Here is a 27,152-nt window from a genome sequence, read left to right as displayed (position 1 = left end):
TTAATTACAATTTAAAAAGACATCTTCAAATCAGCTCAGCCTTGAACAAGCATGGTTGCTAAATTACCAGCCTACTAGAAACTTTCTGGAAAAGAAAGACATCTAGCCCACAGCTAGATGTCTGAGTTAAGGGGTTCAGGCCAGGGTTCGTCAGGTGCAGGATGGCTGCCTTGTTCAATAAGATCAATAACCAACAAAGAAAATGTGTAGTAAGAATTCCAGTAAGTTTTCTAGGTATTTTCCTATACTCAAAAGCAAAGGTCAGTGTGTTAGAATAATTTTGAGTATTTTATACCTATAAATCAGGTTTTTTCCTTAATTATTCCCAATAGTCCTGGCTGCACTCAGCAATAGGAAACTTTCCAATAACTCCTTAACATTTTATGACTTAAGCAATAATGTGGCCCAGAAAGCAGTAGTCTCTCATCGTACCCTCTACTTCTTTTGAAGCACTTCTTACCATTGTAATTAATTCACTGACAATTTGTCTGATGCCTGCCTTGTCCACTGGATGTTCCAGCACCCAGCTTAGCACCTTGTGAGTGGAGAATGGCCTAGTAAGATGTTTACCAGATATTGTTAGGTGAGAAGAACAAGAGTTATGCGGTATCATTCCTTTCTGGTTTTAAAAATTATCTATACATGCGTGAAGGACTGGAAGGTTAAACACTAAAGGATTTTTTTATGTTTTTGTATTTTCTAGTATTCTAAATTATTTTGTAATAAATGAAAATAAAAATGTACATGTAACCTGTCTCTTTAAAAACTTTAAACTACTTGCAACTACAAAAGGAAAAACAGCAATATAGTGGAGAAACCAGACAATACTGCAAACAAATGATCAAAATTAACATCAATAATGTACAGACGACATGTGCCTTCAGCTGTGATGCTCTGAGAACACAATGCCCCTATGTATGCTCCATTGGTAATACATAACCTACATCTACCATGACAAAACATCAACTACAAGTCCAGGAACGAACTGTTCAGTAAAATAATTGGTCTATACTCTTCAAAAATGTCAGGGTCAAGAAAGATTGAGAAACTGTTTCAAGTTAAGAGGCTAAAGAGACATGGTGACTAAATGAAATGTGTGATCCTAGACTGGATCCTGTAATGGGGAAAATTATCATATAGGACGTTATTGTGACAATACATGAAATTCACTGGATGATAGATTAGAATACTGTGTCAGTATTAAATTTCCTGAATTTAGTCATATAATAACCTTATTTGTAACAAATATACACTCAAGTATTAAGGGGGGAGGGGACATTATGTATATAATCTATTCTCAAACCACTCAAAAAAAAACTGTGTGTGTGTATGTGTGTATGTACAAGGGGTGGGGAAGACAGAGAAAGCAAATGTGGCAAAATGTTAAAAATCAGTGAATCTGGGTTTGAGCACATAAAAATTCTTTGTACTATTTTTGCAACTTTTCTGTAAGTATGAAATTATTTCAGGGTTTAATAAAAAAGCAATCACCCAAAACCAACCACCCCTTACAACAAAAATCAACACACACATACTTTCTTCCTAAATTACAGTATTTTATTTAATATGCCTTTTAAAAATAAATGAGCCTTAGCTTATCAGGCACAAGGTTTGTGTTTTTTGTTTTTTTGTTTTTATTTATTTACTTACAGGAAATACAAACACAAATTCTAAAAGTGTGAAGTTGCAAACGACAGGCAAGTTCACATTTCAATTAACGTGAACAACTGAACAAGGGTGTAAGGTGATTTTTAAATACCTTCCAAGTTAGAAAATCCTCCTTTCTTAAATAAATTTTCATATAAAGCCAAGTCCTTGCGACTTAACGATGGTTTTACAGTCTTAAGTGATTTTAGAAAGTGCTCTTGTTTCACTGTAGTTGTGTCTAGTCCATTTTCTTGCAGAGCCAGCAAAGCAGCCTATTAAGAGACAAGCAATAGAAAACAATTTCTTTTTGCTTTTTTTTTTTGAGACAGAGTTTCGCTCTTGTTGCCCAGGCTGGAGTGCAGAGGCGCGATCTCGACTCACTGCAACCTCCACCTTCCGGTTTCAACCCATTCTCCTGCCTCAGCCTCCCGAATAGCTGGGATTACAGGTGTCTGCCACCACACCTGACTAATTTTTGTATTTTTAGTAGAGATGGCGTTTCACCATGTTGGCCAGGTTGGTCTCGAACTCCTGACCTCGTGTTCCACCTGCTTCAGCCTCCCAAAGTGTTGGGATTACAGGCGTTAGCCACAGCGCCTGCCCTCTTTTCTTTTTTTTAACAATATATGGTAATACTTTAAACTCTGAATGGAAAATCTCAGCCTCACTTCATAGGATTCTAATTTTCATGTCACTAAAAATATTATGCTAAAAAGTTAAATAAGGTGATTAAAAATCCACTTTGTATACCATAACCTCTTTTACATTAATGGGAAAAAAGAAAGCCTTACATGGGAAGAAAGAAAAAGCAAGTTGTAGATTAATATATATTTTACGAACCCATATGTACTTTTAAAGATCAGAGAATACCTTCTTGATGGTGAAGTAGGGAAAAGTCTTCAGCCAGCACTTATTATAAAGGAATAGATGAAACACATACCCTATGACCCAGCAATTCTCCTTGTAGCTAAGTATGTTTACAAATAGACATAAGTAGACATGGGAACTAAGAGGCATATACAAGGCTGTTCACAGCAGCATAACTCATAATAGCAAAAAAGTAGAAACCCAGATACTCCAAAATAAAAGAATGGATAAACAAATGTAGAATATTCATATACTAGAATATTATAAACTATGTTACACACAAAACCATGGATGAATTTCTTTTTGGGTTAAAGAACCAGACAGAAAATAACATATGCCACATGCTTCCATTCATATAAAGTTTAAAAGCAGACAAAACTAATCCCCACTGTTGGAAGTGAGGACAGTGGTTCCCTTTTTGTGTTTTTGTTTTTTTTTTTGGTGGCGGACAGAGTCTTGCTCTATCACCCAGGCAGAAGTACAGTGACATAATCATGGCTCACTACAGCCTTGACCTCCAGGCTCAAGTGATCCTCCCACCTCAGCTTCCTGAGTAGCCGGGACAATTTAAAAAAAATTTTTTTAGAGACAAGGCTCCCCATTGTTGCCCAGGCTGGTCTCAACTCCTGGGCTCAGATGATCCTCCTGCCTTGACCCCAACAAAGTGCTGGGATTACAGGCATGAGTCACTAAGCCCAGCCAATAGTTCTCTTTCAGAAGAAGGTAGGTGACAGAGGTTGGGAAAGGACCCAAAGGAAGATTCTGGGGTGTTGATAATGTTCTATTCCCTGACATAAATAGTGATTATAAAAATGTGATCATTTAATTCAATGAACTGTACCCTTATGATCCGTGCATTTTTCTGAATGTTATATTTAGTAAAAGTTTACGAAAAACTTTTTTTCGTAAGCCTGTACCACACAGGCTTTTAGTAAATACTGCTGAGTGAATGAAGATTTGAAAAGATGAAGAAATGTTTTGAACCACAAATTTCTTCACTAATTAACTTACTTCTGTGCAGAGGTTTCTAAGATCAGCTCCAGAAAAAAAACAGGTTTCTGCTGCTAGGTTTTCTAAGGAGACATCAGGACCTATTGGCATGTTTTTCGTACAGACTTCTAAAATAGAAAGCCTGCCCTGGAACAAAATAAAAAACAGTATTTTAAATCTTATAACATTTATGTTTGACACAATGATTTATTAAAATATTTTTAGCTTGAGTTTTCTTTCACATTACCGAGAAAGTATATACAGAGGTTAGAAGGACTAAGTCATCAATGGCCCATATGACAATGGTAAAAATCATGACATCATAAAAAACTTATGAATCTCTCTCTTTTTTTTGAGATGGAGTCTTGCTTTGTCGCCCAGGCTGGAGTGCAGTGGCATGATCTTGGCTCACTACAACCTCTGCCTCCCGGGTTCAAGTGATTCTCCTGCCTTGGCCTCCCGAGTAGCTGCGATTACAGGAGCCTGCCACCACACCCAGCTAATTTTTGTATTTTTAGTAGAGACGGGGTTTCACCATGTTGGCCAAGCTAGTCTCGAACTCCTGATCTCAGGTGATCTGCCCGCCTTGGCCTCCCAAAGTGTGGTACTATAGATATGAGCCACCACGCCCAGCTGAATCTCTCTTTTGGGTACAAATAATACTATTAGACATGGCTTAAGAAGCAAATACATGAATTATCAGATATAACTTAAAGGTATAACAGATAATAAATTTTATTTTTCTATCCCTTCAAAACTTGATAAAAGCTCAAGGAACAAAAAAATTCACTCTGTGCCTTTCACCCTGCCTGTCAGTGGCTCTGGCTGTTAATGACAAAAAATGTACTGGTTGACCATGATACACTGCATAATCTCTGATATCTCAGGTTTCTGCACTGTACTTCAAGGACAACAAATTTACTGGTTGGCCACGATACACAGCATAATCTCTGTGATTTCCGACTTCTGCACTGTACTATAAGGATGCTGACTCAATCTTCAAAGCTCTTTTAACACTTTACGATTCCTTTACTCTAGCTGCAAAATAATGCTGAGTTGACCGTATTTAGAGTCTGCCACAACACATACAATAACCACCTTATATTTAGGCTTATGTTTCTCTGTGAACAGGATCAGAGTATCCAACAAAGGCAGATCAAAATTATGATGCAATGAAAGGAAGGAAGGAAGGCAAGGAAGGTGGAACCCAGGGTGAGTAGAACACCATGGACACCTATATCCAGACTGGAATTCCATTCTGCTGAGCTCACACACAGTAAATGTTTACAGTGATTACCTTGTGATCTGGAGGTGGAATATAGATGATCTTATCTAATCTTCCAGGTCGTAACAAAGCAGTATCTAACACATCAGGTCTATTTGTTGCTGCAACAATCATGACACTTCGGTTAAAAACTTCTTGAAACTCTGAGGGCAAACACACAACAAAAAGTAATTTCAATCAGTTGTGAGTTTTTTAAAAATTATAAATCAGAAGATCTATTTAAATTGAAATAGGGATATCCTTTTCTTGGGACCAGAACGCTTATATCCCCTTTCTAGACCAGCTTCTTGATATCAAGATATCCCAGAAACAAATCATTAATCGAAGAAGTACTTCGTGTGCATGGCTAAGGGAGTACCTAAGAGATATTCTCCGTATGAAAACTTATGAAAAGCCTTATCCCAAAGAGAAGAACACTCATCTGGTGACTTGAGTGCACCTGAGCCTCCAATGAAGGATTACACCTTAAACGGGCTACTTGAAAAGACAGATATGTATGACCAATGGGTAGAGATATATGGTTACAGAAAAGTCTTGACTCTCATATCCCTAAAGAGTCGAAGATTTACTGGACTTTTTATTTGTCTGTGAAATGACAATCTAAGTTGCAGGTATGCAAATCCTGGATAAAGAAATGTCTAAAAGCAGACAGAGAAAGGCTTTACATATACTAAGCATTCAAAATCATTTGTTGAATAATCAGGCAACTCTCCAGTGACATAATCCCTCAAAGTACTAAGTTCCCTATGTTTGCAAGTATTTTAGCAGATGCTAGGTAAATACCTGTCAGATGTTATAGAAGGAATTCCTGTATTATGGAACGATTTGATTAGAAACCTCATGGGTACCTCCTAATTCTAGTATGACATGTTCCTAAGGAGTGTATGCAACAATCCCATGCAACAATTTTAAAAATAGGAAATGAGTGACAACAAGAGAGGAATAAAAGAAAAGGGAAAATATCAGGGATAATTTAGGGATACCAAACTCTGGAGAAGAGACTCAGAAAGACAGGGAGGGGACTTCCAAAGGCCATTTTAATTCATTAAAACCAAAGAAACCCATTTCTCAAGAAAACTGGAAATTTTCCATACTAAGACTATTGGAAATAATATCCTTTGTCATTCCTTCCTTCCTTCCTTCATTCATTCATAGATGGGGCCTTGCAATGTTGGCCAGGCTAGCCTCAAACTCCTGGCCTTAAGCAATCCTTCTGCCTTGGCCTTCCAAAGTGCTGGGATAACAGGGGTGTGCCACTGTGCCCAGCCTACATAAAAATTTTTAGAAAGAAATGAATACTGGTTTCTTAGGACATGGAAACAAGAATAAACTGCCTTCTCTATTAGCAATAAGAAAACTATATTTCTCATTCTTAGGAAAAATAAAATTTACATTATTATACTTAAGATAACTTATTATAAGATGTACCTCACCTTTTCTAGCCAAATCACAATTTTTATTAGCTCTAAAAGCCCTAACAAAGTCAAACTGAAATTATAATAAATCCTTCTACGAGATGAATTCAGCGTAAGTAAAGCTATAGCATATATGCATTCTATTTAATGTTGGCCTGGATTTTAGGTGCGTTCTGGCTAATAAATACCTCTTCATTTTTCAGCTCCTTGTATTTACCCTGTTGACTTGATTTACTTCCTCTTCTCTCTATTGTCTTAAGTCCAACACCATCTAATTCATTCAGGAGAACAGAAAGAACTCGTTCTTGAACATCACATCCTGTCTTGCTGGCTGAGCGAGCTCCCAAGATTGAATCAATTTCATCCAAAAACACAATTGCTGGAGTACTTGCTCTTGCTTGTCGAAATATCTTTTGTTAGGAAAAAAATATTAAAAAGCTATATGTTATACATTAGTCATGTGAATGTATGCTTTCCACATTACTATTTATAATTCTGTTTTTGAGACAGTCTTGCTCTGTTGCTCAGTTTGGAGTATAGTGGTGCAATTTCAGCTCACCGCAACCTCTGCCTCCTAGGCGCAAGCAATTCTTGTGCCTCAGTCTCCCGAGTAGATGAGATTATAGGTGTGCGCCACCACACCCACCTAATTTTTTTGTATTTTTAGTAGAGATGGGGTTTCGCCATGTTGGCCAGGCTGGTCTCGAACTCCTGGCCTAAAGTGATTCACCCGCCTTGGCCTCCCAAAGTGCTGGGATTACAAGCATGAGCCACCACACCTGGCCACTATTTATAATTTTTAAAATATATAAAAAAAGATTCTGAATGTCTAGGAATTGGGGAACGAGTAAATAAAACAAGAAACAATGCAGTATTATGTAAGAGTTAAAAACCGTATTTTCAAAGAATTGACGCTATGGAATTTCAAAAGTGGTAATATTAAGTTTTAAAAAGCAGGATAAAGCTATAGATATATAAAACCTACTCTTGATTTTATTTAAAACAGAAAAAAAAGACAAAGGAAATTAACCAAAATGTTAATAGTAGGTAGGAGGATTACGAAGGATTTCATATTTACACTTTCCTATATTTTCTAAATTTTCAATAAACATGTATAACTTTTTTAACTGGAAAAAACACTAGTAATATTTTAAAAAATGTTTGTCCATAAGAAATGAAATAAAAATTCAAAAGTAAATTTAAACATATGGGGAAATAAACAAACCTGAGATAAGACTTTTTCTGAATCTCCAACAAATGGTGAAAATAGATCAGCTCCACTCACTGAAACAAAAGAGCAGTGACAGCTTGTGGCCAGGGCCCTCACCAGAGTGGTTTTAGCACATCCAGGGGGCCCATAGAGGAGAACTCCCTTCGGTTGCATCAGGCCCATCCTAACAAATTCCCGAGGGAATTTCAGAGGCCACTCAATGCTCTGAAAGTACACAAAAAAAGAAGAGTTGTTTTAGTGTAATAATAAAATGTCAAATCATCCAGTAAATTCATTTGTTCATTTAACAATTCTCAGGCTCCTGTCATGAGCTGGAAACAGTCCATTCTCCACACTGCAGAGAGCTTATAATTTGAGTCAGGTGACATCACTTCCTGTTTAAAATCCTTCAATGATTTACTATTAGAACGAGAATAAAATCCAAATCAAAACTCCTTACTCACCACAGCTGACAAGGCCTTATATAATCTGACTATCTCCTAAACACTTAGTTTGTTCCCATCTCAGAGCCTTTCCTTGCTTTCCTCGCTTTCCTCTCTGCCTGAACGTTCCCCTGAGATCTTCATGTGGCTATCCCTCATCACTCAGGTCTCAGCACAGGTGTCAATTCCTTGGAGAGGTCTTTCCTAACCAGCTGGTTAAAGCGTAAGCCCCCCTCCTCCTACTCATTCTCTATGCTACTGCCCATCCTTTACTTTTAAAGCACTTATTCACTATTATTATTTTTCCACGTTGGGTTTGTCATTCTACTCTGCTAGAACATAAGCAAAGCTCACCTTAAAATCCCCAGCACCTAGAATGACACCTACCCAAAGGAGGCACTCAGTAGTAGTAAACTCAATAGTGAATGAGTCCTCATTACCTTTAAGGTAAATGGTTTTTAGCCATTTTAATCATTATTTTACAGATGCAAAAACTCAGGCTTAAACAAAGTTAAGTAATGGCGTTGAAGTGGAGATAGGAGCCAGATCACAACAGGCCTTGAAAGCTTTAGTCTGCACTGAGGAAGTAGTATGAAGAATGGACTGGAAGGAAATGAAACTAGAGGCAAGGAGACCAGTTAGAAGTTTCTTGCAATGATTCAGTCTACAAAAATAATAAGGCTGGAGTGTCACAAGCAGTGAAGATGGTGTGGAAGGGATGGATATTTGAAACATAAAACAGAATTGTACTTTACATAAGGACAAAGTTCTAATGCTATGCCTTTAGAAGACAGATTTCTGACTTAGAGGATGGGGTGGCTAGCTGTATTAACTGAGGTAGGGGATCCAAGTGTGGGGGAAGAGCTGACTAGCTGAACTTTGGACATGCTGAGTTTGACATCTCTGGGGTTATCCAGTAGGCAGGCAGTGAAGTAGTTCTGATGATCAGAAGAAACGTCTACTCTAGATATACAGATTTCTGAGTCAACAGTTTTCAGGGGTCAGTTGATGCTGCGGACATCAAGATCATCATAAAACCACCCACAGCTCCAACAAGAGGACTCCGGGAGCCTCTTGAGCACTAACATTTAAGGCAGGGGAGAGGGGTGCCCAGAAAGGCAGAAAAGCTTAATGTCTCAAAGCAAAGGAAACAGAGTGCTTCCAAGAGGAAGGTGTGGCTAATTTCTCTCATGCATCTTATAAAGATTAAATAAGACAATGCATAAAAAATATTGGCACCTATTATAAATGCTCTTATCCGTGGACTCAAAAATTCTAGGGTTCACTGGAGATAGAGCTCCTGGCTAAGATGAAAAAATTATAATTATTACTTATATATCAGTCTGTTATGTGTGTGGTTAGAGAAACCTAGTTCATTAGGGCAGGATCACATGTAGGCGAATTGGCAAAATCAATTTCTGAAACTGTAATGCAGGTGAGAGGATCTAAAGAGTTGCGATCTGAAGAGCTGTGAAATCCACTATCAGGTAACCATCTTGTTCATTTCAAATTTGTGCTTTTACCAGTCCCTGTACTACGTCCATTTAATGTCTTTTAGATCAGATATCCAGGCAAACTAAGGCCTTCCACCTATATTTGGTACAGCCAAACTAAGAAGAATTTTTACATTTTTAAATGCTTGAAGAAATATCAAAATAATATTTTCTGACATGTGAGAATTATATAATTTCAGTGTCCATAATTTTAACAGAATACTATTACTCATTTACATATGGTCTACAGCTGCTTTGGTGCTACAATGGCAGAGATGAGTGGTTGTGAAGTTTAAAACATTTACTGTGTGGCTCTCTCTACAGAAAATTTGCTGACCCGTTTTAGATTATAAATTGATTTTTCTTTTTTTTTTTGAGATGGAGTCTTACTCTGTCCTAGGCTGGAGTGCAGTGGTGCGATCTCAGCTCACTGCAACCTCTGCCTCTTGGGTTCAAGTGATTCTCCTGCCTCAGCCTCCCGAGTAGCTGGGATTACAGGATTGCATCACCACACCAGGCTGACTTTTGTATTTTTAGTAGAGACAGGGTTTCATCATGTTAGCCAGGCTGGTCTTGAACTCCTGACTTCGTGATCCTCCCGCCTCAGCCTCCCAAAGTGCTGGGATTACACGTGTGAGCCACTGCGCCCGGCCTATACATTGTTTTTGTTTTTTTGAGATGGAGTTTCAGTTTTGTTGCCCAAGTTGGAGTGCAGTGGCACAATCTTGGCTCACTGCAACCTACACCTCCCGGGTTCAAGCGATTCTCCTGCCTCAGCCTCCCGAGTAGCTGGGATTAGAGACACGCGCCACCATGCCCGGCTAATTTTTTGCATTTTTAGTAGAAATGGGGTTTCTCCATGTTAGCCAGGCTGGTTTCTAACTCCTGACCTCAGGTGATCTGCCTGCCTCAGCCTCCCAAAGTGCTGGGATTATAGGCGTGAGCCACTGTGCCCAGCCAAAATTTTTTTTTATATTTTTTTAAGGACACAGGATCTCACTCTGTTGCCCAAGCTGCAGTGCAGTGGTGCAATCATAGCTCACTGCAGCCTCCATCTCCTGGGATCAAGGCTCAAGTGATCCTCCTGAGTAGCTAGGACTACAAGCAGTGCCACCACACCTGGCTAATTTAGAAAATTTTTTTGTAGGCCAGGCATGGTGGCTCATGCCTATAATCCCAGCACTTTAGAAGGCCGAGTTGGAGGACTGTTTAAGCCCAGGAGTTCAAGGCCAGCTTGAGTAGCACAGTGGGACCCTATCTCTACAAAAAATTAAAAAATTAGCCAGGCGTGGTGGTATGCACCTGCAGTCCCAGCTACTTGGGGGGCTGAGGCAGAAGGACTGCTTGAGCCCAGGAGTTCAAGGGTACAGTGAGCTGTGTTTGTGACACCATACTCTAGCATGGGTGACAGAGCAACCATGTCTCAAAAAAAATTTTTTTTGTAGAGACAGGGAGTCTTACTGTGTTGCCCAGTCTGGTCTTGAATTCTTGGCCTCAAGAGATCCTCCTGTCTCGACCTTCTGAAGTGCTAAGACTACAGGTTACACACTTTGTTTTTTTCTCCCCAGACAGGGTCTTTCTCTGTCACCCAGGCTGAAGTACAGTGGTGGGATCTCGGCTCACTGCAACCTCCGCCTCCCAGGTTCAAGTGAGTCTCCTGCTTCAGCCTCCCAAGTAGCTGGCATTATGGGCACCTGCCAGCATGCCCAGCTAATTTTTGTATTTTTAGTAGAGACGAGGTTTCACCATGTTGGCCAGGCTGGTCTTGAACTCCTGACCTCAGGTGATCCACCCGCCTCAGCCTCCCAAAATGCTGGGATTACAGGTATGAGTCACCGTGCCCAGCCTTAGGTTATGAACTTTTTTCTTTTTAAATAGAGACAAGGGCTTGCTATGTTGCCCAGGCTGGTTTTGAACTCCTGAACTCAAGCAATCCTCCTCCCTTGGCCTCCCAAAGTGTTGGGATTATAGATATGAGCCACCACACCCAGCCTTAGGTTATAAACTCTTTAAAGCAAAAACAAAAAAAGAGAGGGTCGAGGTGGGAAATTATAAAAACCAATTTAGACATCCATAGAAGTCCAATTAAATAAGGACTGAAAAGTAATCATTGGATTTAGATGTTCGGATCACATTAGTGATAGCAGAAAGAGTAGTTTCAGTGCAGTATGTTGTCATCATAAATGCACAGAATGTTAATCTGTAATATCCGACTGGATTAAGTAGATTATCTGTCTTACCTGTTTTAACTTCAGTTTTACATCTTCAAGGCCACCAATCTGCTCCCAGTCAACAGGCTTGATATCCATCAATCCAATGACGCTTCGAAACGATGAAGGTTGAATATTTTTAAAAGCTTCAAGGAAGTCTGTTTCATCAATCACAGGATTGTCCTGGTTCTGAAGAAATACACCCCAAAAATCAAAATTAAACCAAAAATTAGGTTGGTATTTTTTTATAGCACAATTCGTTTTTTAAATCTTCTTTTGGATTTGTAATTTTGTTATCATTATAAAAACAATTTATATAAATAGTACAAAGAATAAATGTCTCCCTGCCAATTCCCGCCAGTTAATTCTTCCCTGAAAGATGTCAACAGTTTCTTGTGATTCTTCCAGTATGTTATGATAATAAGCATACAAATATCCTTTTAAACAGATACACAAATAGAACCATACTATATCAACCTGTACTTTTCTTCTTTCACCTTTTCATGTCAACTAATATATATCTTTTCATGTCAACTAATATAGTTCTACATCATTCTTTTTGACAATTCCATAGTACACTACTGAATTTACCCCAACTACACCTTTCTGACAAACATTAGGTCATCCCCAGTCTTTTGATATTAAAAACAAAGCTGCAACTGAAAAAGTCTCTGTGCTCATGTTCAAGTATTTGTTTGAGACAGGGTCTCACTCTGTTGCCCAGGCTGGAATGCAGTGACATTATCATAGCTCACTGCAGTCTCCCAGGCTCAAGTAATCCTTGCAACTCACCCTCTGGAGTAGGTAGAACTACAGGTGTGTGCCACCAAGCCTGGCTAATTAATTTTTTTTTTTTTTTGAGACGGAGTCTCGCTCTGTTGCCCAGGCTGGAGTGCAGTGGTGCAATCTCGGCTCACTGCAAGCTCTGCCTCCTGGGTTCACGCCATTCTCCTGCCTCAGCCTCCTGAGTAGCTGGGACTACAGGCGCCCACCACCACGCCTGGCTAATTTTTTGTATTTTTAGAAGAGATGGGGTTTTACCGTGTTAGCCAGAATGGTCTCGATCTCCTGACCTCGTGATCCGCCCGCCTCAGCCTCCCAAAGTGCTGTATTACAGGCGTGAACCACCATACCTGGCCAAAAAATAAAATTTTTTTTTTTTGTACAGACGGGGTCTCCCTATGTTGCCCAGGCTGGTCTGGAACTCGTGAGCTCGAGCAATCCTCCCATCTCAGCCTCCCAAAGTGCTGGGATTACAGGCATGAGCCACTATGTTCAAACTCATGTTCAAGTATTTTATGTAATAATTTCCTCAAAGTAGAATTACTGGGTTTATAAGTACACACATATACATTGACAGCTATTACCAAATTGTTCTCTAAGGAAGCTGTATTAATTTACTCTCCTTCAATAACATGAAGCTGTGTTCTCTCCACACCTCTCCAATACTGGACAATAACAAACTCTCTCTCTCTCTCTTTTTTTTTTTTTTGCGGAGTCTCATTCTGTCACTCAGGCTGGAGTACAGTGCTGTGATCTTGGCTCCCTGCAGCCTTCGCCTCCTGGGTTGATTCTCATGCCTCAGCCTACCAAGTAGCTGGGATTTACAGGCATGCACCACCACACCTGGCTAATTTTTGTATTTTTAGTAGAGATGGGGTTTCCCCATGTTGGCCAGGCTGGTCTCGAACTCCTGACCTCAAGTGACCCACCTATCTCAGCCTCCCAAAGTACTGGGATTATAGACATGAGCTACTGTACCTGGCCCATTACCAAACTCTTAAGTGTCTGCCAATATGACAGAAGAACCACTACTCATTCATTACTGTGTTAACCAAATTTCTTCAATTCAGAATGAGGTAGAGGGAATATTGGAATTAGAAAAATTGCCTTTTTTGCAATCATGATATTAAAGGCTGTTATGAGCAAGAATTGGATGCTACATTGAGGGAAGTTTATTCTTTTATGAGACAGGGTCTTGCTCTGCTGCCCAGGCTGGAGTGCAGTGGCATTGAGGCAACAGCTCACTGAGCCTCGAACACCTGGGTTCAAGTGATCCTCCTGTCTCAGCCTCCCGAGCAGCTGGGACTACAGGCATAAGCCACTGCGCCCAGCCTGAAAGTTTGATGAGGAGCAGGATATCTCCAAGTGTCTCCCCATAGATTTCTCATTAGTGGCAAAGGGAAAAAACAGCAGTTACACAGTGGAGAAACTGCACACCACCTGAACTAGCTGACAAAAATTAGCATCACCAATGAGGAACCAATGAACACCCTGTGCCTCTACATGTGAGGCTCTAAGGACACAATACTATACATGACCATACTGTGGTGACATACAGGAACATTGCTGTCCTTAGGAAATAGACATTAAAATGTTAAGGGATGAAATGTTATGATATATGCAACCCATTCTCTCAAATGGTCCAAAATAAATAAATACTATGTGCATATAAATATATATATACAGAGATGAGAGAGAGAGAGAAGAGGACGAGAGGGAGCAAGAAAGAGAGCAAAAGAGAATGATAAAGCTTATTTGGCAAAATGTTAAAAATTGGTTAATTTGGATAAAAGGTTTAGTGGAAGTTCTTTGTAACTATCTTGCAACTTTACTATATGTTTTAAATTATTTCAAAATAAAGACAATAATTTTAAAAGAAATCAAGGTTGAAGATTTTTCATGTTTATTGACATTCCTTTTATTGTCAACTACCTGTTCATATCCTATTACCCATTTTCTCTTGGACTGTTGGTCTATTCTCACTGATTTGTAAAAGTTCTTTCCAAATCACAGAAATCGGACTGAAAGTATTTTTCCTAGTCTGACTTTATAGTATTGCTTGCCACCCCCAAATGGTCAAATCAGCAAATAATTTCCTTTAGGGTTTATGTTATGCCTAGAAAAGTCGTCTTCACTCTCAGCTTATATTTTGGAGACTTTTTACACTCTCCTTGATCATTCTTTTTTTTTTTTTTTTTTTTTGAGACGGAGTCTCGCTCTGTCACCCAGGCTGGAGTGCAGTGGCCGGATCTCAGCTCACTGCAAGCTCCGCCTCCCGGGTTCACGCCATTCTCCGGCCTCAGCCTCCCGAGTAGCTGGGACTACAGGCGCCCGCCACCTCGCCCGGCTAGTTTTTTGTATTTCTTAATAGAGACGGGGTTTCACCGTGTTAGCCAGGATGGTCTCGATCTCCTGACCTCGTGATCCGCCCGTCTCGGCCTCCCAAAGTGCTGGGATTACAGGCTTGAGCCACCGCGCCCGGCCTCTCCTTGATCATTCTAGTGAAACACATTTTTGTTAGTCAAAAAGTCCTCAAAATTTTATTAAAAATGTCTGTACTGTATTTATTAAAGTATTTGCCCTCTTAAATCTAATTCTAAACATCTAGTTGTCCACAAATTCCCATTTTCATAAACAAACTGTCTTGTCTTATTTGTGAACTGATGTGAAGTGAATCTGTATGTATAGAGCTATTCCGTATTCTCCCAAAAGTGTTAACAATTGTCATCTCTGGAAAGTGACATTTCAGGTAGGCAGTTCTTTATAATTTTCTATCTTCATTTCTCATGAATAACACTATCACATACTTAAAAAAATAGCCTTTTTAACTGGCTGACAGTATCAGATGTTAGGTGTCTGATGTCCAAATACTAACTAATCTTTAGGTAACACCAACTAGTATTTGAAAATCTGATTTATAGTTCCAGATCATGTGTGTACACATTATTTTACTTGATTCTTTGGGCATATACATTCTTTCCCCTCTGTGTATGTGTGAGTGTTAAACTACATTTCTAATCCTTTAATAGGAATAGTTCACAAAAAGTTTAACAAACTGTAAGGTATCCCTTATCTGCCCTGGCATAGGTAGAGGTAGGGGAAGCCCCTCAGCTGGTGGGGGAAAGAATAAAAGACGGAGCCAGTTCCTTCCCAGTTGTCTCTGTCCCTTCATCCTTTTTGCCTTTCTTCCTTCCACTTCCCCTTGGTTGTTTCTGAACTCAGCCATCAACTGTGGTAACTACACCTGAGCAGGCCCCTCCTGAAGTAGCAGTGGGCTCCACCCTGGGACAACAGCAGCTGACTGGGCCACCTAAGTCAGAGGTGCTTACCGTCAAACCTGGAACTTCAAAGCAGAGGAAATCCTAAATGTAACTCTCCCTTCCCATCTCCTGCTTACTCTTATTGTCTCCCTCAAAAGACATGTATTCTCACACCTTTACACACAGAACTTTAAAACTTCAAGCAGTTTTGGTCTAAACCTACAAGATGAAGACTTAAAAGATCACTAGAAGATCACATAACTCCTCCCCACCTTCGCTGTAACTGTAGAAATAAAGGAAAGGGAATGAGGCAAGGTATAAATTATTTAGGTAAAAAGGCTTTTCAAAATTTAGGATAACAAATCATCCTTTCGCATTTTAAGATGAAAAGACAATTTTGATGTTACAAATGAGATTGAAAACTCTGTTTCAGAATCCTTAGCCTGCTGAAATCAGTTTTTTCCTGAACGGGTTTAAGGATTCAGGACTATTTATTATATACAAAATACTGGATTTTCCAACCAACAATGTTAAAAAGTATTATATTTAATCTAATATCTTAAATATTGTTAGGAAAGGTAGTCATGAATTACAGACCTGCAGGTCAAGGACAAATTTAAATACAATTCCAAGTGCCCAATCTTCTCCTAGGTTAGAAAAGTTTATGTCTCCCACTAGATAACTTATTAACACCACAGGGAAAAACGGTATCTCGACAATGGAGAAATCTCACAGACACCACCTTATCCAAGAAATCAAAGTTAACTTCACCAGTGATAGAAGAGAAACATATCATGTGCTGCCTAATAGATGCAATGAGAAAGACACAGGATCATTTCTATTATATTCCTGCCCAAAATGCAAAAACTGAATTGAATCATGAAGAAACATTAGTCAAACCCAAACTGAGGAATATTCTACAGAATAACTGACTCTTAAAAAGTCATGGTCATAGAAGAAAGCCTGAAGTATGATTCTAGATTAAGGCCTATTTAAGTACAAGTATTGTGTCTGTGTTAATTTTCTCAGCTTGATCATTTGTTTGACTTTGTATAAAGTCTTTGTTTTTCAGAAAGATACACTTATGTTTTCAAGGGTAAAGGGGCATCATGGATGTAGCATATTCTCAAATATTTCATTATATATATGTATATATAAAATAAAATACACATGAAGAGAAAAGAAAATACACAAGAGAGAATGATAAAGCAAATGTGGCAAATGTTACATTTGGAGAATCTGGGAGAAGGGTATATGGAAATTATTTGTACTGTTTTTGTAACTTCTAAGTCTGAATTTGCCTCAAAATAAAAAAAACTCAAATAAAAAAACTCTTTGATTCTTCTGGAGATGCNGAGGAATATTCTACAGAATAACTGACTCTTAAAAAGTCATGGTCATAGAAGAAAGCCTGAAGTATGATTCTAGATTAAGGCCTATTTAAGTACAAGTATTGTGTCTGTGTTAATTTTCTCAGCTTGATCATTTGTTTGACTTTGTATAAAGTCTTTGTTTTTCAGAAAGATACACTTATGTTTTCAAGGGTAAAGGGGCATCATGGATGTAGCATATTCTCAAATATTTCATTATATATATGTATATATAAAATAAAATACACATGAAGAGAAAAGAAAATACACAAGAGAGAATGATAAAGCAAATGTGGCAAATGTTACATTTGGAGAATCTGGGAGAAGGGTATATGGAAATTATTTGTACTGTTTTTGTAACTTCTAAGTCTGAATTTGCCTCAAAATAAAAAAAACTCAAATAAAAAAACTCTTTGATTCTTCTGGAGATGCGTTATTTCTTGGCTGCTCTGGGTTTCAGCACGAGGGAGTTACTATAAGAGTAGAGAACACATTTACTCCGTAGACCCAGAGGACTCAGCCCTTTATCCCCACCCTCAATCATATACTATTTATATAGCGTTGAGATGTAAAATGTATAAGCAACAGCTGAGGAAGCTATCAAATGTTCTAAGGAAATGTACTCACCATTTTTTTTAACCCCCAAATTAATCTGTTACCATAACAGATTAACACAGATGTTCATAAATTAACGCTTCTTACCTTCTCACTATGAAGGAGAGCATGCATGGCAGCCTCCCTACAGAGTGCTGTCAGGTCGGCACCAACATAGCCAACTGTCATTTCTGCAAGAAGGCCCAAATCAACATGACTGGAGATGGGCATCTTTGAGGTAATCGCTTGCAGAATTTCTTTTCTTTGTTTAAGTGTGGGAGTCCCAATGACCACCTATATGCAAAGCAAAACAACAAAAAAAGTTTATAGTTTAAAATATATTCTTTTTAAAGTTGATCTCATGGATGGAGGTAGACAGCAGAATGAATAGCAACCAGGGACTGGGAAGGGTTGGGGGGTGAGGGGATGAAGCGAGGTTGGCTCATGGGTAGAAACATACAGTTAGATAGAAGGACTAAGTGTAATGTTTGATAGCATAGTAGGTTGAACACAGTTAACAATAATTTCTTGTATATTTCAAAATTGCTACTGGAGAGAATTTGAAATATTCCCAACACTCAGGTAAGAAACGATAAATGTTTGAGGTGATGGATATCCTAAACACCCTGATTTGATAATTACAAATTGTATGCAGGTACCAAAATATCACATGTACCCCAAAACATGCACGATTATGTATCAATAAAAATAGATTAAAAAACTTACTTCCAAAAAAAAAATTATATATGTGTATGTGTGTATGTATGTATTATGTATTCATTTTTGAGACACAGTTTCACTCTGTTGCCCAGGCTGGAGGGCAATGGGCACCATCGGCTCACTGAAACCTCCACCTCTTGGTTCAAGTGATTCTGGCGCCTCAGCCTCCCAAGTAGCTGGAACTACAGGCACGCGCCACCACGCCCAGCTTATTTTTGTATTTTTAGTAGAGACGGGGTTTCACCATCTTGGCCAGGCTGGTCTCGACCTCCTGACCTCAGGTGATCCACCCACCTCAGCCTCCTAAAGTCCTGAGATTGCAGGCGTGAGCCACCAAGCCCTGCCAAAATAATAATATATGTTTTTTATGCTGATAAACATGTATGACAATTTAGTGACCCATTTTGGAACTAGTACTGTGCACTTTACGTATAGCTTAGATTCTGAATATATGAAAATCCTAATACTCCAGGAGTAACACTGGCTAGAAAGTTGCACAGTGAAAATTCTATGTCATTTAACAAGTTTTTGTTATTTTTACAACACACAAAGTTCTAGAAGCCAGGTATAGATAGCTAGGTCCCTGGCTCTTAAGGACACAAAGGTACTAGATAGTGCAAGGAAGAAATCCACTCGAGTCCTGAACTAACTAAAAGAGTGTAATTATCATTTCTCTTTTGAATCCTATCACAAAATAGAAATATCAGTCACTAAATTTCAAGCTATTCTTTAGCATTCAAGTCAATTTAGGACCAAAGCTTATAAAATAGGACAGCTCTGAATATTCAACCTCCCTAACAACTCAGGGAGCAGTTGTGGGTACTTTCTCAATTGTGGGATAGGGTGCTGGTGTTATGACAAGGAATGAATAAATCCAGAAGAGTTAATGCCTGCTTCCATTTAGTCCCTGCCTTCTCCCTTTTTATTTCAACACACTTACTTCTTGAGGTTATCCTTCTTTAAATTCTCATTCCAAAACATGAGTTTAACATGCTTGTAGGTGACCAAAATTCTCTTAAGAATTAACATTACTGATTATAGGACCTGCACAAAATTAATCCGTAATGGCCACCCCGCTTCCCAAAACAATTAAGACTCTGGGGAAATACAGGTCTTGACTCACAGATCCTGACTCACAGGTCCTGACAATCTGACTCTGGGGAAACACGGGTCCTGACTCACAGATCATAGATGGGCAGAGAACGTGTTCTTTGCATTGCAAAGCGCCGCACTCCAACCTCACCGATGCTCAAACCTAAGAGACAAACGCCTCCGGGGCAGCCAACTAGTGCCAGAAAAGGCCGAGGTTCCACCGACAGTGGGCGAACCCGCCAAGCCCATTCACCTCTCGGTCAAATCTCCCGGGTCTACGCAGCGCTGGATCTAGAGCGTCCGGCCGGTTGGTGGCTCCCACAACCACGACCTCGCGGTCCCCACTTGCGCCGTCCAGCAGCGTCAACACCTGGGCCACTACGCGGCTCTCGGGTGCTCGACCGCCCCGCCGGGGACACAAAGCGTCCACCTCGTCCAGGAAGAGGAGGCTGGGCCCGCGGCTGGCCAGCTCCCGGGCGCGCTGGAAGACCCGCCGCACGTTCTCCTCGGTCTCCCCAGGCCGGGAACCCTGCAGCGCGGGGGCGCTGACTGCCAGCAGCTCCGCGCCCGCCTCGCGCGCCACGGCCCGCACCAGCTGGGTCTTGCCCACTCCGGGGGGCCCCGCCAGGAGCACCCCGCGGGGCACCGCTAAGCCCAGCGAGGCCAGGGCGCGCGGGTAGCGGAGCGGGAAGTGGAGGAGCTCCCGCAGCGAGTCGGCCGCCTCCGAAAGACCTCCCAGGGGCACCTCCGGCTGCGGCTGGGCTTCGGACGGAGGTTCCCCGCCAAGGCCGATGCGAGTGTGAGGGGTGACCAGCCCAGCGGGATCGGGACTGGGCGTTCCGCCGACGATGTGCAAGGCAGCCACCGGGCCAGGAGCGCCCGGCGGAGCGACCACCACGTGGCCCAGGGAGACCGGTCGGTTTCTCAGCAGCTCCTGCGCCGCCTCCAGCACCGCGGCTGTATTCGGGGCACCAGGCGCGCCCGCCAGCTCTCGCAACACCGGCCACACGGAAACGCGCCGCAGGGGCGGACAGGGCACTAGGAGGAGGTGGCTCAGGCTGAGACTCCTCCGGGATCTCGGCGCCCCGACCGCCGCCCCGGGGCTCGCGCACAGCGGGTCCAGCTGCACAAAGCCGTTCGCTCCGTCCCGCCGAGGCCAGACAGTGCAGAGGCAGGAGCCGCCGTCGGGTAGCGAGATCTTCACTGCTGAGCCCAAGCGCGCGCCCAGGGCGTGGAGGGCGGCCGGGCCCAGGCGGCAGCGCTGGGTGCCCCGGTCTCTAGCGTCTAAGGGTAGCAGCTTTAAGAGAGGCCCTTCCGGGAAGGGATCCGAGTCCGGAGCCATTGCACACAGATCAACCAGGCATAAGAAAAGCAGAGCAGGAAATCCACCCGGCCCACAAAGAGTGGAACACCGAGCTCGCAGGCCGGAAGCAGATGGCGCGCATGCGCTAGGGAAGACTGCGTTGCCAGCCGCTGAGTGAAGGCCGAAAGGGCCAATGGGAACATTAGACGACGCATTTATTCCTGGGTAGAGCGTTGGTGTCCGCTTTCGTGAAATCGAGTTGCCCACCCCAGAGCTTTGCCGAGATGGTCTTCATTACAGGTGTCTGGGAGGCGGCGTAAGCTAACTTCACTAGGTCATTAAGCATGTACTTTGGTGGTGACTTATATTTTGGAAGTCACCGGCGTTACATTCTGTTTTCCTGGCCTTCGAACTGGAGCATCAGTACTGCCGCTGTTGGAATAGCAACCTAGAGACTTTGCTATTTTGTGAACAAACTCCAACTATCCTCATGGGCACAGAATTTTGGGTGCTCTGGTGCAAATATCTGAGGTGACTTGGCGTAGCTGAGAATACAGCCTTGGGGCCTTCGATAATCGGCGTTCCAATCTGGGAGGTCCAGGCACAACCCTTCATATGGAAAAGCACCAGCATAGTGGGAGGGAAGCACACTGTGGCACTTAAAATCCCTTGTAGAGAGGAAGGAAGAAAAACTAGGTTACTTGATGGATTTGAAACACTAATAGTATATTTATTCTGATTTCTGATATTCTTTTGAATATTATTTGGCAACAAGTTATCACTACTTAAGTTCGTGCGATCAATGCTTGCTCTCTAATTGGGGCACAACAGTGTCGAGTCCTGTATTAGAGGCGATACCGATCTACATTATTAAGACAGCTGCCTGCTATTTTTTTTTTTTTTCCACCTGCTTTCTGCCTTTCCTCTCCCTTTCGCACAGGGAATTCCTTTTTATCAACTGGAATACATTTTCTATCCTTCTTAATTGCCTTATAAAAAAGAACTATGGATATTCAAAGACAAAAAGATACACCTTGTTTTTATTTAACTTACATCTTCCTATCTCTATTTTTCCCACTTTCACCGCAACCCAAATTTGTGAGTTGACAAAACTGATATTTTAGAGTTCTTAAGTTGCTGGGGAAGTTTGTTTGTTTTTTCTATCTATGCAAATAATCAATTACAGACTGTGTAGTAATATCTTATCAATGGGAAGTACTTTCAGATCTGGGATCTTAAGACCAATGCCAATTCCTGACTCATTCTATCCAAACTTCATGGCAGACATGATAGACTTCTTGACTCCACAGTAACTTATCTGGTCTCTGCTGTACTTTTCTGCTTAAATCGATTCTGGAACAACTTAGGGATCAGAAAATAGCAGGAGAAGGTCTTGAAATGGGTAAGTCACCCATTACTTCCTGTTTTCTTTTTATCTCTTAATCCCATTGGCTTCAGTTCTTTTTGGTTTTGGGACTTTTAAATAATAGCTTTGCATTTTCTGAAAAAAAAAAAAAAAGCCATCGTTTTTTACTTACTCCTAAAGGTGTGAATAACATGCCTATCAAGTTATTTTACATATATCTTGTACAGAAGCCTGTACCTCATGGAGTTCCTGAATAGTTCCAAGAAGTTTTGAGGATCTGGGAGAGGGAAAGAAGACTTACTGAGGACATGATAACTGTCTTAAATATGTAAAGAGATCTCATGTAAAGGAGTTAGTAGATTTACTTATATTTACAGTGCAGAAATGGCCAAGAAGTAAAGGTTTAATGGAGTGGAATAACCAAAGCCAACATAGGGAGCCAGTAAAGTTAAATCAGCCTTAAAGTTTTCTGAATTGGTTTAAAACAGAGTCACAAACTATGCTATTAGGAATATGATAAGGAGGAAACGACATGTTGCTTTGGGTTGGTCTAAGAGGCTGATTTTATACAAGGTCAAACAAGAACCCTCTGACCTTATAGAATCCATATGCACAGGAAATATTCTTTCACTTCACTCTTTCCCTAAAAGATGCAGTCTTTACCCTAGGTCGCAAACAAAAGCAACAAGGAATTCTGTTACTGGGCCTTCAGCTCTTACCCACTCATTCTAAGCAAAACTGTAAATGTCTTTCCCAATCAACCAGTAAAATCCATTCTGTCCCTTTAGGTATAACCATTTGCAACACTATGATTTCATCCATATTTATCACTGCCATTCAGTGACATAATCTCCTTGTGATAAACCATTCTTTTTATTTTTAAAATTTTATTTATTTTTTAGACAGTCTTGCTCTGTCACCCAGTCTGGAGTGCAATGGCGGGATCTCAACTCACTACAACATCTGCCTCCCAGATTCAAGCAATTCTCCTGCCTCAGGCTCCCGAGTAGCTGAAATTACAGGTGCCTACCACCACACCTGGCTAATTTTTGGATTTTTAGTAGAGATGGGGTTTCACCCTGTTGGCCAGGCTGGTCTCAAACTCCAGGCCTAAAGTGATCCACCTGCCGCGGCCTCCCAAAGTGCTGGGAGTACAGGCATGAGCCACTGCACCTGGCCTCCTTGTGGTAAACCATTCTAATGGGACTTGTGTGGGTCTTTTGCTTAGTGGTTTTTAATCTGACCAGAAATTTGGTAATTCTATGAATTGAATAATTAAATCTATTAAATCACCAGAATTGAACCACTAGAGGGAGTCCAGAACCAACTAAGCCTGAAGGCTACAGGATTGTTAGGACATTGGTGTTCTCAACTGTAGTTTCCAACTCGATTTTCCCAGGATCCTCATCTAGATGTGTGAAGCCATCTGTTGTCTCTATATATTAACTGGCTTAGTCTGTTCAGGTTGCTGTAACAAAATACCACAAACCAGGTAGCTTATAAATAACAGCGATTTATTTCTTACAGTTCTGGAGGCTGGGAAGTCAAAGACAAGGCACTGGCAGATTCCATGTCTGGTAAGGGCCCACTGTCTGGTTTAGAGATAGCTCACTACCCGCACATGGTGGAAGGGACTAGCTAGCTCTCTCATGTTTGTTTTATAAGCACACTAATCCCATTCATGAGGGCTCCACTCTCATGACCTAATCACCTACCAAAAGGCCCTGACTCCTACTACCATCATCTCAAGGGTTAAAATTTCAACAAATGAATTTTGTGGAGGACACAAACATTGAGATCACAGCAGTAACTGACTTATTCTCACATAATTTTCACATGCCTCAAGCCATGTAAAACTTAGTTTCTAAGTTAAAATTTAATTTCTGTGTTAAGTATAAAAATGAGACCCTTCCTAAATCCAAAATTTAGTGGTAGGTCAAAATTCAAACCGATGGAATTCATCTTGCTGTAGCCTAGAAACATTTCTAGCTTTAAATTGTTTCAAATAGCTTTGCCAAACAAAATCTTTTGTGAGATTTTCCCAAAGATGCATGTAACAAATAGTTTCTCTTTATGTCCTTTGCTGCTTTCAAGGTTACAATGTAATTTTTAATTAACTATAAAAATTCTTAATTAGCTTTAAGTCTATAATTCAAAAGAAATAATTGGAACCTGTTTCTTCTTGAGGATAATGATCATACATGATTTTTGTCCCTTCAGCATATTATTTATATATATAAAAAAATATATTCCTGTACATGAAAAAAATCTAAAGAAAATGGTTAAACCAGTAGCATGAATCATCTGCAGCTTAAATAATGTTAATCTTTCCTGCATTTCCATTTTTGTGGTATGTTCAACCCTAACATATTTGAACGTTAGCAATGATTATGAGTTGTAATAGATAAATAGAGATTTGTTTAGCCACCCTTGAAAAAGCATGATTTTCAAATACTTTCATCTCAACAGGCTCATGTAGATGCAGTAAGTGATTTATTTCTACAGATACCTAATATGCCAAACCTATGTTCTTAAAGTATGTAATGAAAATCTCCCTAAATAGAACATTGTTAAAATTGTTCTTTAGAATCTTCCATCTTTACTCTTTATGTTGTATCCAGGTTAGAATTAGTCTTTAGAGTAATTCTAGATATAGAATAAGTTATAGAATCCGAAGAAGGAGGATGAAAATATTTGCTGGATTTCAAATGACCTGCAGACTATGGTTCATAGAACATCATTCTGAAAGTCTGTTCTTGCACATTTTCATGGAATTGCTTGATTGATCATTTTTTTAGAAGTTAATTTTAAGGTAATTTTTCCCTATGATGTTGATTCACACTTTTCAGCTTACAAACATAATATATATTTATTAAAACAAATATTTATTGAACATCTACTTCTTGCTAGTTACTATACCAGAGGCTGAGTATTTGGTGGCAAACAACAACAATAAAAACACTGTAATCCTTGCCTTCATGAAGCTTATAGTTTACTGGGAAGTCAAACATTAAAGAAGTAAACAAGTGAATAAATCTGATAATTAAAGGTGTTGAAAATTGCCTTGAAAGAAATAAACAGAAAAGGGCTACTTTAAACAGGTATTAAGGATAATTGTTTTTCCTACTTTCATATACCACTCAGCCACTCAACACAGCACTTCTGACACCAGGTGTTGGTTGGGGGGTTCCCCACATATCAAGCAGATTTTCCCACAGACACCACCTAGTGTCCTCTGAATCAATTCAGTGCCGAGACTATCTACCTGGAGATAGCATCAGACTCCACAGGTTCAGGGCCCAGTCCCTCAAGACTACCCCCCACTTCAGATGCCAATCACAAGTTCCAGGTTGTGACCTGTGCTTCTAACCAGGGACAGGCTGTAAATTGGGCTTCCCATGACTCCCTTCTTAGGTTCTATTAATTTACTAGGATGGCTCATGGAATTCAGGAAAACACATTACTTACATTTACTGGCTTATTAATAAAGGATGTAATAAAGGATACAGATGAACAGCCAGGGGATACAAAGGGTGAGATCTGGAAGGGTCCTGAGTACAGGAGCTTCTGTCCCCATGGAGTTGGTGTGTACCACATTCCAGGCACATGGATGTGTGTTTGCCAACCTGGAAACTCTCTGAACCCCATAGTTAAGGGATTTTTATGGGGCCTTCATCATGTAGGCATGATCGATCATTAACTAAATTTCCAGCCTCTGTCCCCTCGCTGGAGAATGGAGGTAGGGGCTGAAAGCTCCAAGTTTATAATCATGGTTGGTCTTTCCAGTGACCAACCCTCGTCTAGGAGCCAGGCAATAATTGCCTTGGTAGAACAAAAGACTGCTGCTATCACTCAGGAAAGTCCACGGGATTTAGGAGCTCCATGTCAGGAACGAGAGCAAAGACCAAACATTAGAACCAAAGATTCTGCTAGCACCCCTGTAACTTAGGAAATTACAAGGGTGTTGGGAGCTCTGGGCCAGGGACTAGAGGCAGAGACCATATATGTATTTCTTATTTCACAACAGGAAAGGAGAGAAGGCCTCTGAGGAAGTGACATTCCAGCTGAGACCTGAAGGGTAAGTAGAAACCAGGCAGAAGAATTAGAAGGGGAGAGGGAAAAGCCTGTGCCAATGCCCTGAGATTGGAATATGCTTTTTGTGTTTAAGAAAATAACAGAAAGTCAGTATTATCTTTACCACACTGTTATACTTTTGGCTTTTGTTTTTGTTTTTGTTTTAATGAGACAGAGTCTCGCCCTGCTGCCCAGGCTGGAGTGCAGTGGCGTGATCTCTGCTTACTGCAACCTCTGCCTGCTGGGTTCAAGTGATTCTCCTGCCTTAGCCTCCCAAGTAGCTGGGATTACAGGCACACACCGCCATGCATGGCTAATTTTTGTATTTTTAGTAGAGACGGGGTTTCTCCACATTGGCCAGGATGGTCTCAATTTCCTGACTTCGTGATCCGCCCACCTCAGCCTCCCAAAGTGCTGGGATTACAGGCATGAGCCACCGCACCCAGCCCAAATACTGTATCTTAAGATTGACTATATCATACCTTTGGAAACTGTATGCTGCCAGCTTATCTAAACATTCATCTACTCTTTTCTATGCTTACCATCAATAAGAATTTTTATTACTTTTATTGGATCATTGCAAAAATGTCCTAATTAAACTCCATCCCTCCAATCTCTCCCTAAATTGTGACTATATTAATCCAGCCAAGAAAAATCTCCTATACTTTGACTGGTTTGAGGATTATGTCTGAGTTATATTAAATCTGAAAATTTAGTTTATCTACATGAATTTAGAACGTTCAAACTTGTCTTAAGCGTTGACCTAATATTGTATAAGATCAGATCTGGGGGACTGAGCCAGAAAGAAGACTAGGCTCCAGGAACAAGGAAGATACTGTCCCATGGTTTATTCATAGCAACTTCAAGGACAGTTTATCAACTTTCCTTGATCTCTTTCGCTCCTCCAAAATAAGTATTCTTGCTCTGAGTTTCCTTGATACCCTGCACGTACCTCTTAGAACAATTATCATATTGTGTTTTAGTTGTGGTATCCTTGTCTTTCTAAACCCTTTAAGGACAGAAAATGAGT

The 27,152-nt window shown here is 40.5% G+C and overlaps 1 protein-coding gene across 2 annotated transcripts; it reads right to left on the bottom strand.

Annotated features, from left to right (window-relative positions):
• Positions 1-1,539: 1,539 nt before the first annotated feature.
• Positions 1,540-20,825, bottom strand: SPATA5L1 (spermatogenesis associated 5 like 1). 2 transcript variants are annotated; one of them, XM_025390735.1, is made up of 8 exons: positions 19,633-20,825; positions 17,676-17,861; positions 11,591-11,749; positions 7,430-7,639; positions 6,422-6,614; positions 4,802-4,932; positions 3,526-3,651; positions 1,540-1,919 (listed from the first exon to the last, which is right to left on the bottom strand). In XM_025390735.1, the coding sequence occupies exons 1-8, from the start codon at positions 20,719-20,721 to the stop codon at positions 1,752-1,754; spliced, it is 2,262 nt and encodes a 753-aa protein (XP_025246520.1). In that variant the 5' UTR covers positions 20,722-20,825; the 3' UTR covers positions 1,540-1,751. The 2 variants fall into 2 exon arrangements, 1 of the variants encoding a protein (XP_025246520.1); XR_003120255.1 differs by having other exon boundaries at positions 1,548-1,919; positions 6,393-6,614.
• Positions 20,826-27,152: the final 6,327 nt, after the last annotated feature.

Source organism: Theropithecus gelada, chromosome 7a (genome assembly GCF_003255815.1).
Source record: "Theropithecus gelada isolate Dixy chromosome 7a, Tgel_1.0, whole genome shotgun sequence".
Taxonomy (NCBI): Eukaryota; Metazoa; Chordata; class Mammalia; order Primates; family Cercopithecidae; genus Theropithecus; species Theropithecus gelada.
The sequence above is the reverse complement of the archived record's forward strand: the minus strand, read 5'-3'. Positions and strand labels throughout refer to the sequence as shown.

What these genes read in the sequence shown, in the direction of transcription:
- SPATA5L1 (XM_025390735.1), bottom strand. Translation starts at nt 20,721, where the DNA reads ATGGCTCCGGACTCGGATCCCTTCCCGGAAGGGCCTCTCTTAAAGCTG. An exon ending in CAGAAAAAGTCTTATCTCAG is followed by an intron (nt 6,615 to 7,429) that starts GTTTGTTTATTT and finishes TCCTAACAAAAG; the next exon opens with ATATTTCGACAAGCAAGAGC. An exon ending in TTAGAAACCTCTGCACAGAA is followed by an intron (nt 1,920 to 3,525) that starts GTAAGTTAATTA and finishes GTCTCTTAATAG; the next exon opens with GCTGCTTTGCTGGCTCTGCA.